At 48.2% G+C, this 11,986-nt stretch overlaps 1 protein-coding gene across 20 annotated transcripts in view; it reads left to right on the plus strand.

Moving 5' to 3' along the window:
• Positions 1–11,986, plus strand: part of LOC144163204 (uncharacterized) — a 1,050,610-nt gene that overhangs the window by 965,920 nt on the left and 72,704 nt on the right. For all 20 annotated transcript variants that reach the window (XM_077694043.1, XM_077694044.1, XM_077694046.1 and 17 more), the window contains one exon: positions 9,897–10,172. In XM_077694043.1, the coding sequence (XP_077550169.1) occupies positions 9,897–10,172 (276 nt within the window). The remainder of the gene's footprint in view (positions 1–9,896; positions 10,173–11,986) is intronic.

The following is an 11,986-nucleotide window of genomic DNA, read 5'->3' on the forward strand; positions in this document are numbered from 1 at the left end:
CTTTGGCTCTAAAAGTTGCTTCCCTGCAAGAAGGCGCTGTGTACAGGGTGTACCCTTTACAGGCCGCTTGCTTAGTTGTGCAGGCGTCACTTCCATGACGGATATCACGTCAGCGAAATCTTCGTGTAGCCGGAAATAAAACACTTCCGTGTTAAAAAAGGGAAAAGCCTTAATGCCATTCGCGTAATACGAAAGAGTTTGGAGCGTATACGCCCTAAATCAGCTTTCAGGAGCAGTATGCCGGAGATACTCAAAAACGAATCGGATCGGTAGCCACCCATTAGCGCGCTCAGCACCAAAACCGCAAGATTGACGAAAACGGCGATCTGCGTGGAAGAGAGGAAATACCGAGTTCAGGGCGCAATCAACAAACCACAAGCATGCGATGGGGTCGAAAAGGCTGCGGTAGTGAGGGGAGTTAGAACCTCAAAGAGACAAAAAAAAATGCTCGAAAGGGACATTCCAGGAAGAGTCGGCGAATCACTCCGAATTCCGTGTCGTACAAGCGAGCCTTACACGGTGTCGACCGTGTCCGAGTCGTTGTCGCGAAAGACGTTGCACCTATCGGCAGATCGCGGCGCGTCAAAGGGAGGCGGCGAGTCGATTGGAGCTCGGCTCCATTCTTTCACGCATGAATGGCTGCCAGGGACAGACGCTTTCCGACGTGCGTTGCGTGCAAGCGCGCTCCTCGAGGAAGGCGCTGGGGAGATGCAGCGATTGAGGCTTATTAATCACCGGCGGCTCGGGAGGAAGGCAGGGGCTGCGAGCTTGTTTTGGGAACCTGCAGGAAAGTGGCTCTACGTGCGAGTGTCGCGGAAAATCTTTTCAGCGGGATGCCAAGTCAGCTGCGTTTGGCAGGGGAGGACCGGGAACACGCTCTGGCCGGTGCAGACTTTGAAAGGGTGCGCGGGATCCGGAGGATGCTTTATGTAGTGCGCGGTGAAGATGCATTCGTGGGCTCTTTGAAGGTTTGAGTTGGGAGGGTTTGTACGAGTCGCTGTAGGAGACAGGAGCAGTCAACGGTTCGAAGTGCTTAGCGCGCGTCTATGGGCGATGCATCATGAGTAGCTGAAGCCTGCGTCGATCCACTCCCGTACTCTCTTTAATGTAAGCGTAGTAGATAAATCGAGGTAGGCTTCCTTTCAGGAGGGTCCCCCGTTTCCGAGTTTCAACTCTAAAACAACTCAAGTGATGAGTATCCTGCCGACGGATTGCCGGTATAAAGTTTGCTCAGTACCATAGCGTTATGGTACCTTGCTTTTTTCAGACTTTTCAATGAACACAGCATTTGTGTAAAGATCGTATACGGCACGAAATTTAAAGGATATGACGCACCAAGTTTAGGGAGTTCAGCGTGCCACTGATAAAGTTTTGACCTCTTAATTTTATCATTGGTTGCCCCGTTTATTGTTACCGCTACGCGTGAGTATAGATTCGACAGTTGGGATATGAATAAACTAGTCCGTGCTAGTCGGTTCAACTTGAATTCGGGTGTGTTATGTTTGATATTTTCGAATATTCGTTTCCCGCGGGATTTTCGGGTGTACAAAAAATACTCGGCATCGCACACTGACGGCTGAATACGGCGTAAGTCGCGAACCACGTAGAGATAAACATTTCAAATAAAGCGAAAAAACAGTATTGCGTTGATTGCTCTTTCCACAGAACTAATGTCTGAGAGCAAATCATGCCATTGTCGTTCATTCTGAAAACGAAAGCACAAGTCCGTCTTCTAGTTTAGGGAGGGAGAACGTGTTTCTGGGCGTGTTGGTTACCGTTTAAGAACCTGATGCGTTGCGAAAAAAAAAAACACCAAAAAAGAAAGAGGACATGGAGAGGTACAAGACTTCCAACTCTTTCTTAACAAAGACTAGCATCGTACATTTATACCAACATCCAGGCATGTGCAACAGATGTGCCAACATGCGTCAACGAAATAATTTATGTAGAAACCGCAGCTCTGTCTTAAACAATATCGCCGAAGTTTCAATAACGCAATCACTTCCCTTCGCTTTTTTTCGATGTGCACCTAACAGGTCTCCGGCCTTCGTGTTTTTTTCCTGCAATAACAGAAAGATAATGCCTGGTGGCATACATAGCATACAAGCTTTCGCATTTAAATGGAACCAGAGGCGCAATTCCGAGTGGTACCCTGCTTCAAAAAAAAAAAAAATGAAGAAAGGTCTATCTAACGTGTAAGATAGGAAGGTAACGAAACTGTACGCAACCTTCACGACCATCGCGACGGTTTAAGTCCACGATTACAGCCGATTTCCTTCTTCTTCGCAACCCTCACGACCTTTACTCCACCATTGTTGCTATACGTGGAGCTTCCTTCATTCTTTTTCGAAGGGATAGTCATTGAACATCACCTTGCATGGGCGTACGCTATATTGTGTCTTTCTCGTTCCGAGCAAGTGTTGCCACGGTTACGGCGAACGCTGGAGTTTTTTTTTGTTTTTTTTCTGGGGCCAATTTTCGCCAATGTCCCTAAGGGGGTATGCTTGGCTTGACAAACGTGCGGCGGGGAGACTGGACGGTCACCGCGAGGCACACACACATCAGAGCTCGTATTGTCTTGTTAACACGAACGTGTTTTATTCCCAGATACGCGAAGATTGCCCTGACATCAGATCCGTAACGGAAGTGACGCCAGTACAACGAAGCAAGCGGCCTGTAAAGAGTGCATTCCTGCACACAGAGTCTTTTTGCGGGGAAGCAACCTTTAATACTAAAGAGTATGTTATACTTAGGGTTGTGCGTTTCCGGGTTTTAAATTTAGCACGAAAGTGTTTTATACCACAATACCCCAAGGTTTCACTGACGTTATATTAGTCACAGAAATGATGCCAGTACGCTGTTACCGAAGCGACCCGACAGCAGGACGTCGCTCGCCAAGCAAACCCACAAGACAGCCGGTGACCCGCAAATCATGCTGAGTTGCAGATTTCGCTGCGAATTTCACTTTCGTGTTCTGTGACAGAGGAATCAACCACAGTTTTTTTATAACTGCCGGGAGGTCACCGTGAGGCACGGGATCACGTGCGCGCTCATGTCCGCTCGGTATTTTTTTTCCCTTTTTGTAACCGCGGACACAGAAAGTAACGATTTGGTGGATATCTTAGCTATTAACATGTTTATTTCGCGTCTGTTTCAGTCATGACGTAAATTACCTTGCGATGCCTCTGACCAACAGATGCGCTGCGTCACATTTGGTCGTCTGCTTTCAGCCAACCAGGCGTCGCTCGAAACGAACACTTTGAAACGGACATGACATGGGCAAAACTGAGAATTCCGCCCCTGATCTAATGTTGTGACGCATCATGTCTACTAGCTGATGCGCCATTTCTTTATGGGACACAGGTGCGTTTTCTTTAACACTGGCAGGTACACTTCATTTGGTACTTGTTCGTAGCGAGCTCTGACATATATCCGCTTTTCCTATCCGGCAACCATGTCTTCCTTCTTGAACATGCTTCTCACCTTTATTGCGGGCTGTTTCGCTCTCCTCCTCTCTACCTCTACTTTATTCGGTTTCGGTTTCCCCTTATGTAATGCCTCCTGGCCCTTAAGGACGAATAAATGAAATGAAATGAAATGAAATTTCCCACTCTTCGGGTCCTTCTCAACCACGCCCCGTCGAAATTTTCATCTACAAGTCACTCACGAGCGCTGCCCTTACCCCTCACGTCAGAACCAAGTCACTGTACCACAGTAAAGCCCGCCACACGTAGCTCACACTGTTGAGCGAACTCTTCCCCGACCTCATACCATTCAACTTGACAATGCGCTGAATTCGCAGACCATCGACATATTTTCGCAAATACACTCCATCATAGTTCATCACCAGATGATATCCCATACTACCAGCCCCGATTACTCGCCACGCTAGGCGCTTTTCTTCACAGCGGTGTGGCACGAGTGGTGTGAGCTGTTATCTGCGTGCAGATCGGTGCCTCAATAGCGTCTCCATTGATAGCTGCCAACGTGACCTCCGCCAGTATTCACGCGGAAGCAGTAAATTGCCCGCAGAGTAAAAAGCCGGAGCCGGCGTCGGGGTCCGTATCAGCGAGCTGCTCCAACTCCACGTCTCTTTGAAGCGTTCCGTATCGTGAGGCTTTCCATAGCACGCTCCCTAACTCGCCAGTAGCGAAAGTGTTCGGTCTTACGCACTTACACCTCAGGTGAATCAGGACAATTGAAGAACGCAGCCAAACGAGCGAACCAACGTGCAGACGAATCCATCATCGTCGTCAACGGCGGCAGGAATGAGTAGCGGCGCAACGCGCATGAGACAAATCGAAACCATTCGAAAGCGTTGAAGTGGAAGCGGATCTCGAAGCGCAGAGTATCAAGTGGCAAGACGATGAATCCCTCCGGCAGCGCGAAGAGTATCAGGGGTTCAATGGGACATTACGCTTTCTCACTGGCGACCCGTAAAAAGTGATTGGACGTCGTCGGAGCAATTTTCCTCCCGGCTGCCCCTTTTCGCTTTTATAGCATTTCGGTTTCTTCTTTCCCAATAAATGACTTTCCTACTACTACTTCCTCCTAGTACTGAGCGTTGATAACTGGAAGAAGTGAAGCCTTGTAATAACCCCTCCATGCCCATCTGTCTGCAGACTTCTTGCACCGCTATGCCATTGATGCCGGGCATCTTCCGCATTCTCTCCCGAGCACGTGACCCTTCCACGCACGCTTGCTCGGGGCGCTTGGTCGGAGATCACCACGCGGCCGGAAATGAAGCGCATCCACGCGGGGCCACGTGGACGTAAGTGAATCCGGGGGAAGCGAGGCCCAAAACAAATGGGGAACGCGGGAAAGCTTAGGGCCAAGGCACAAAGGGAAGAGTTCAGACGGGCGTGATTTATCGTTTGGAGAACACCACACAGAAAACGGGAGAGCAGAGATGAGCTCTACGCCTCGTGGATGGGGGGAAGAAAGGAAGCTTTCTTCCACGGCGAGTCCATCCATCTTGGAGCATTATCAATGCCAGCGCGCCAGGCCGAGCTTTTCCCAGTTTTGTGAACTCGGCCAGGTTTGTCCGCTGCGCGCGTTGAGCAGAGAAAAAAAATGCGACATATGCGGCTTGGGATGTTTTGCGGGTAAACTTGATGGAAACCGCGAGCATTAAAAATGAACGTGAAGATGTGGGTTGGCGCTGTCGACCGACCAACAGAACGTATTCGAGCAACAGCGCACTCTTAGCGCCACGGCATTCCTTTAACACTTTCAGTGTTACTATTTTTTTTGACATTGTACCACCTACAATACGTCGTTTTTCGACGAAATAAAGTGCGCCGCTTCGGACCCATTTATTACAGCCCTGTAAGGGCGTTGCAGGTTTTGAAGCCTTGAAGGTTTTTGAGGGAAAGATGAAAACCAGCGGCGCCATTCTCGCCTCGAGTTGTTGACTTACGGGTTTTCGAAGGAAGCTGTTTAGGTAGGAAATTTTCACCGTAGGGGAACGCAGATAGGCAGCTCCGTTTATCAAAAGACCCACGCAGCTTCGTGTGTATATCTACGTTCAGGCGTCAGTTCAATCATTTCAAGAATGCGTGTAGCACATGTTATCAAAATACACACACTTCGTGAAATGTTCGCAACCTACTGCGGATCGTAAACAAAAAATATAGTTTTGCCTACTTATCAATTCACTCCGTTTTATTTTGTCTGTCGCAGCCGAGAGAATAAGAAGTGAGCTCTCCATATTATCACAAAACTGATTAGCCTGTGTGCCTGTCTCCAGCAAAATTTTTCTGCAGCATATGTATTCCCGTGAACAGGGAGCCACCTCCGTCCAGTGTGGAGTTCGCAATGAACGCCTCTTAAATAAAGTTTTTTCTTCCGCCCTCCGTGAAAACTTACCTCACGTCATTCGTCAAGTAGGTGGCTACATCACAGTTCTGTTCACTTTTTGGATTCCGAACTTTGTATATTACCCTTGCCAACCCAGAAACAAAAAATGGTTGAAACAAGATGGTTGAAACAAGATGGTTGAAACAAGATGGTTGATGGTTGAAACAAGAAGCTTTCCTGCGTTCGAAAATCAAACGGCGAAGTGTCAAAGTCAAAGCCGCTGCAATCAAAGTCAAAACGTCAACGATCAAAGGGCAAACTGCTTGCCAGTCAAAGTCCAAACTCAGAATACGGCAAACGGAATCCCTCACGAGACAGCTGAGCCCACCCACCCTTAGCCATCCGTAGACCATCGTCGTCGTCCGAAATCCCAATTGCCAAAGTCCAAAGCCACTTATCCGAAGTCCAAAGCCAACGCCCGTGCAACGAACCCAAATGAAATGGTGAACGACCCGAATGCAATGTTGACAAAATCGGTCATCATCATGTGCCGTCTGATTGTGTAAAGTTGGCTTTCCTGCAGTGCGCTTTGGTTACGACATCACCATCAGTGACACTAAGGAAGCTTTGCATTATTGAATGATTCTGCCCACCGCGGTAGCGCAGTGGTTAAGGCGTTGTGCTGCTGAGCCGAAGGGCGCGGGTTCTATCCCGAGCGCGGTGGCTGCTTTTCGGATGGAGGCGAGAAGCGAAAACGCCCGTAAGTAGATATTTCGCCGCACTTTAAGTATCTCCGCGTGGTCAAAATTAATCCGGAGCCATTCACTCGGGCGTTATTCGTATCCCAGGTGTAGCTCCGGCACGTTCAACCCCCATCATTTAGCATAATTCAATGAGTAATTCGATTTCGGGCCGAAAGCTAGAATTTTTTAGGCGAATGCATAGGACTAAGTTTGTTTCAGCAGCCGTTAAACACCGGTACGGTAATTCTTAAATTCACAGTTTTTGGCGTAACACTCTCGGTACATTAAATGTCCCTTTGCGCTTCATCATGGAAAAGAAAAAAAAATGTTCCGTATTTGTGATCTGAATTGAAGCTGGCTTGTCCAGGCTAGCTCTTCCCCCGTTTGCACGGGTTCGAAAACAAAGTGTTACACCGCGTTCATCTTCAGCATGAGAATCTGCATGCACGTATATATTCCCAAACATTCGATTCTTGAAACGTAGAGCCGACACATGTGCTCGCTCGTACAAGACGTGAGCTCTGCTCGGAATTCGAGACATCAATAGCTGTTCGTAAAATGTAGCAAACCGTAGACCGACCGAGAGAGCATTCGTGTCGAATGCGAGCCGTCTTACAACCCTTTCCGCATCCCGAAGCAAAAGAATCGCCAAGAGCCGGCTACTAGAAACATTCGCGCTGAAACGCCTCCTCTAAAGAAATAAAAAAAAAGAAGTTGAAAACGTCACCCAGACACACAAAAATAATAGTTTCGCCTTTTTTATTCTCTTTTCAAATATCTGGCACAAATGGGTACTGCTCCTTTTGCCGCGCCCTACCAAAGATCTGAGGAGGGAAGTAAAAATGCGTGTCCTAAAAATACCGTAAAAAATAACGCAATGGCGAGCTGTTCTAGCCCGGGCCATTCAAGAGCGTTGGGAGGACGTCATAAATCACCCCGAAGCGCTTTTGTTGCCTGCGCATTTCCAGACAGGAACGGCGAAATGGTTTGATGTAGAAACCGTGTCATCACCAGCGAATATCTTTATTTCGCGCAGCGTTCCCTCCCAAACAGTTTTCATTGGCCCCTTCTTGGAGTTTATCATTCTACGAGCCCTCCACGCTGAATAAGGAACCATAAAGAATTGTACGCCGACGCATCTGCATGTTTCGAAAGAGGAAGGCATCCTTTTACCCCTATCTTCCCCATGTTCTGCCGATTGTGAGCGAACCGCCGAACGACCCTTGCGTAGAAAATGGTTTTGTCCTTTTATGACTTTCGCTGTGCCCGGAGGTTCGTACAGGCGCTTTTTCTCGCGAATGTGGTTCGACGCACTGTTAAGGGGCCAAGAAGGACGTGAATGACAGCCCCAGAGCTCCCCAATGTTTTTTTTTTTTTTTTTCGTTCTTTGTTCACATCGGGAACGACGAGTGCAGCCAATTCAATGGGAGACGAGGCTTCGGCAAGTGGCGACGATTCCAGACGGGTTGTTCGCCGCTTCGGTCTTCTAGCCATAGAAGTGCGCTCTTTTGTCTCCGAGCTTCGCCTAGTATTTTTGGGCGCCCTTTGCAGCGTCACTGAGCTTGCCTTTGACTACAACGACATTTCTTTTGTCGATGTTTTTGGAGAGTCATGCGTGTTTTTGAGTTCGTTATGTCATGCAACTCCGTTATTGTGTTCTTTCTGGTATACGCTTCTTGGCCATTGTTGCCGACCTTGTCCGGGAACAGTTGGGGAGGTTGATTCCTCTCTGAAAAAGACCAAGCAAAGTGCCAGCTAGAAAAAAAAAGCAACGCATCTAATAGAATTACAGCACCAAGCGTCAAGGGGAGCTCTGAGGCGTTGCGCTGCTGAGCACGAGGTCGCGGGTTCGATTCCCGGCCGCGGCGGCCGCTTTTCTGATGGAGGCGAAAAGCAAAAACGCCCGTGTGTGCGAGATTTCGGCGCACGTTAAAGATCCCCAGGTGGTCAAAATTAATCCGGAGCCCTCCACTACGGCGCGCCTCATCGCCTGCGTTGCGTCGGCGCGTTAAACCCCTACAATCAATCAATGATTGAATTCCGGTCACTCCTATGCCTACTTTGCAATGTTCTGCTATTTTACTTGTTTTGGTTGGTTTAACGTGCAGTTCTTTCTTTTAAGTGCGAATGCACTTTATAAGCGACCCCAAACCATCCACCGCCGGCGGCGGCGGCGGCGGCGTCCGCAGTGCTCCTCTATATTTAAAAAAAAGAAACAGCATCCGGCGCCAGGTTTCGATCCGAGGACTTTGCGGCCGCAGCGCGACGCTCTACCGACCAAGCCACGGACGCGACGCTGATATCAGTGTTAGTGACGCGCCTTATATCTTTAACGCATTCAAACTACGTCGTCAGCGGCGTGCGTTGGCGACTCAGCGGCGTTATAGCGGCTTGATAACTGCGTGGTGTACACGTGATACTACAAACCCGATGGAAGAGATGGAAGAGAAGGCGGCGAGGCGGTGGGCTGCGGGGGCCGAGCGCAAGCGCCGCAAGCGGGCCGACAACCGTGCATTCGCACTTTCACATTCTCCCCCTGGGGGAAATGCGGGAAATTTTTTTTTCCTTTGTCTTGGAAATATTTACAAGGCATGGCAGGATAAGTGCGTGTCAATATTCGCGGCACCATCGGTGCTAATCCGCTCACAAAGATAGCAGTGTTGGCGTGGTAGCTATTGCTGAGCGCGAAGAGTGAGCAGAGCTTTCATGAGGCGACAATAAAGACAGAGGCATCATTGGTTGAAATAAAATTCCGGTTTCTCGTGGCAAAACTACTCTAATTGAGTCGTCGCAATTGCCAGCTATGCGGATTAATTTACACCGTTTGCGGACGTTAGCACCACCTAAAATTTTCTTTACTTTCCCTTTTTATTTTCTTCTCTTCCTCAATAAAAAATGCGCCCTCACGGTTGGTATTGATTGAGTGCGTGATTGATTGATTGATTGAGTGCGTGATTGATTGATTGGTTGATTGATTGATTGATTGATTGATTGATTGATTGATTGATTGATTGATTGATTGATTGATTGATTCATTGATTCATTCATTCATTCATTGATTGAAGGAAGGAATTTCAGGTACATTGAGTGATCGAATGATTGAATGACTGATCGATTGATTGATTGATTGATTGATTGAAGAAAATTCAGGTTGATTGATTGATTGATTGATTGACTGATTGATTGATTGATTGACTGAGTGATCGAATGATTGAATGACTGATCGATTGATTGATTGATTGAAGAAAATTCAGGTTGATTGATTGATTGATTGATTGATTGATTGATTGATTGATTGATTGATTGATTGATTGATTGATTGATTGATTCATTCATTCATTCATTCATTCCCAGTGAGCGGCGGCCACACGGCCGAGATCCTCCTGCTGGGCAACGTGGCGCACCCGTACAGCCTGGTCGAGTACCGGGGCCTGTCGGTGAGCGAGTGCGGCGAGTCGTGCCTGCGGAACGCGCTCTTCCCCTGCCGCTCCTTCCTGTTCGGCCGGCGCGCGCAGCAGGAGACCTACTGCGGACTCACGCACCAGAACCGCGCGGGCCTGCTGCAGAACCCGGGCAGCTTCGAGCCCTCGCACAGCCTCAACTACTACGAGATCGCGCGAAACCTCGACGGTAAGAAGGGACACCGCCGCGTGTGACATCCTCGTTTTTAAGGCGAAGCTTGCTTTCACTCCTCCTCTCCCGTTCTTCCGGGAGCTGCATGCTGCCGCCGCCGCATTCTTGCCGGGTGCGCCGCGTGATTCTATCTTGCATCAGACAACGCTGGCCTCCGCTTATGGGACCGATGGGGCCCACTGCAAATTCACTTACACACTTTTTTTATTTTATGTAGTGCAGGGTTTAACGCGCCGGCGCAACGCAGGTAATGAGGCGCGCCGTAGTGGAGGGCTCCGGATTAATTTTCACCGCCTGGGGATCTCTAACGTGCGCCGAAATCTCGTACACACGGGCGTTTTTGCTTTTCGCCTCCATCAGAAAGGCGGCCGCCGCGGCCGGGAATCGAACCCGCGACCTCGTGCTCAGCAGCGCAACGCCTTAGCCACTGGGCCACCGCGGCGGGTCACTTACACCCTTTTCGTCTACAACACTCATACACCCTATCAAAAAACAAAACAAAAACTTCAAAAGAGTGTTATTCACGACAAAATACCCTTTAAACGGATATACTGTCGTGTTTTGCTAGGGTGTAAGGACGTTAAAACAACAAAACACTTCTAAAAGATTTCTTTCGGATTTTTTTTTTTTTGCTATGGTGTAAGGGTGTTTGTTATAGACATTGATTTACACCTTTAAGGGTGTAATCATTCTACAGAGTAGGATGTGGTGGCGGCTTCGCAAGGGAGATTGAGGTGTTCAACGTGTCCTGTCACGTCTGGTATTTCTCTATGCACTCTGAACTGATTACCGACCTGAAAATCAGCAACTACGTCAACACCATCACGCTATTAGGAAATGTCGCACGCATGTTACTTTCTACTCATGCATGTGCGATTAATGCTTCGCTTTACGTCGCTGCCACTTATGCGGGGAATCCGGCGATTTTTATGACGCGTGTATTCTTCCTGCTGGGTAAAGGGACCCTACAACACTTTCGATAAGCGCCCTCTCTCTTTCCTTCGCGTTTTCAACCACTTCGAAAGCTAGAGTTATCGCCAGCGCGGAGCGGCACTGCGTGTTTGCTCGTTGCACCAATACGCCTTCCATTTCTGCTTTGTTTTGTGGCTTTTTGTTTTGTTTTGTTTTTGCTATCGAAAAGCGTTCATTCCTGCAACTGAAGGAAAACCGTCCAACAGCCGCTACATGGCCTTAGTGATGTTATTCGAGCCGTCGAAGAACGTCAAGACCGGGAAAGGGAGAAAAAGGTTTTCAGCGATTTTACTAGTTATCTGATGGGCAGCAGTAATTTTGGTCTGAGGTATTTTCTGGCCCCCTTATCTAAGTACTGGGTGTGTTGGGTGACTACGTGCTGGAAGTATTTGGTATTTCAAAAAAAGTTGAAAAGTTTTGCGGGGTCCCTTTAAAGTACAGGTGAAAACCCAATTGAACGTGGCCGTGCAAGCATCTCGCTTAATGTTTTTTGCGGACTGTCTGTGGGCCGTGCTTTTAAACACATATGGCAGTTGAAGTTCCAAGTTGAAGACAAACCTATGGCTAATCCGGACCCACGATCAGATAGAGTGCTGATGTACCAGCCCTTCAGAAAGGCGTGGCACTTTTGCGAAAAGCCTGATGTGCGGCCTAGTTGATATTAGCAGGGTGAAAGCTACCGGCGGGCAAGAAAATACCGACATGGGAGGTGGACCTAGGCATAATTATACTGGTGGTAGAATAGGCGATTTTAAATAGTAAATTACAATAAACTTAGTTTCAAAGATTCAATAAAATTAAACTATAATTTCAATCAGTAAATCAGTAAATCGATCAAT

Source organism: Haemaphysalis longicornis, unplaced genomic scaffold (genome assembly GCF_048455015.1).
Source record: "Haemaphysalis longicornis isolate Haplotype H1 unplaced genomic scaffold, Haemaphysalis longicornis Haplotype H1 scaffold_12, whole genome shotgun sequence".
Taxonomy (NCBI): domain Eukaryota; kingdom Metazoa; phylum Arthropoda; class Arachnida; order Ixodida; family Ixodidae; genus Haemaphysalis; species Haemaphysalis longicornis.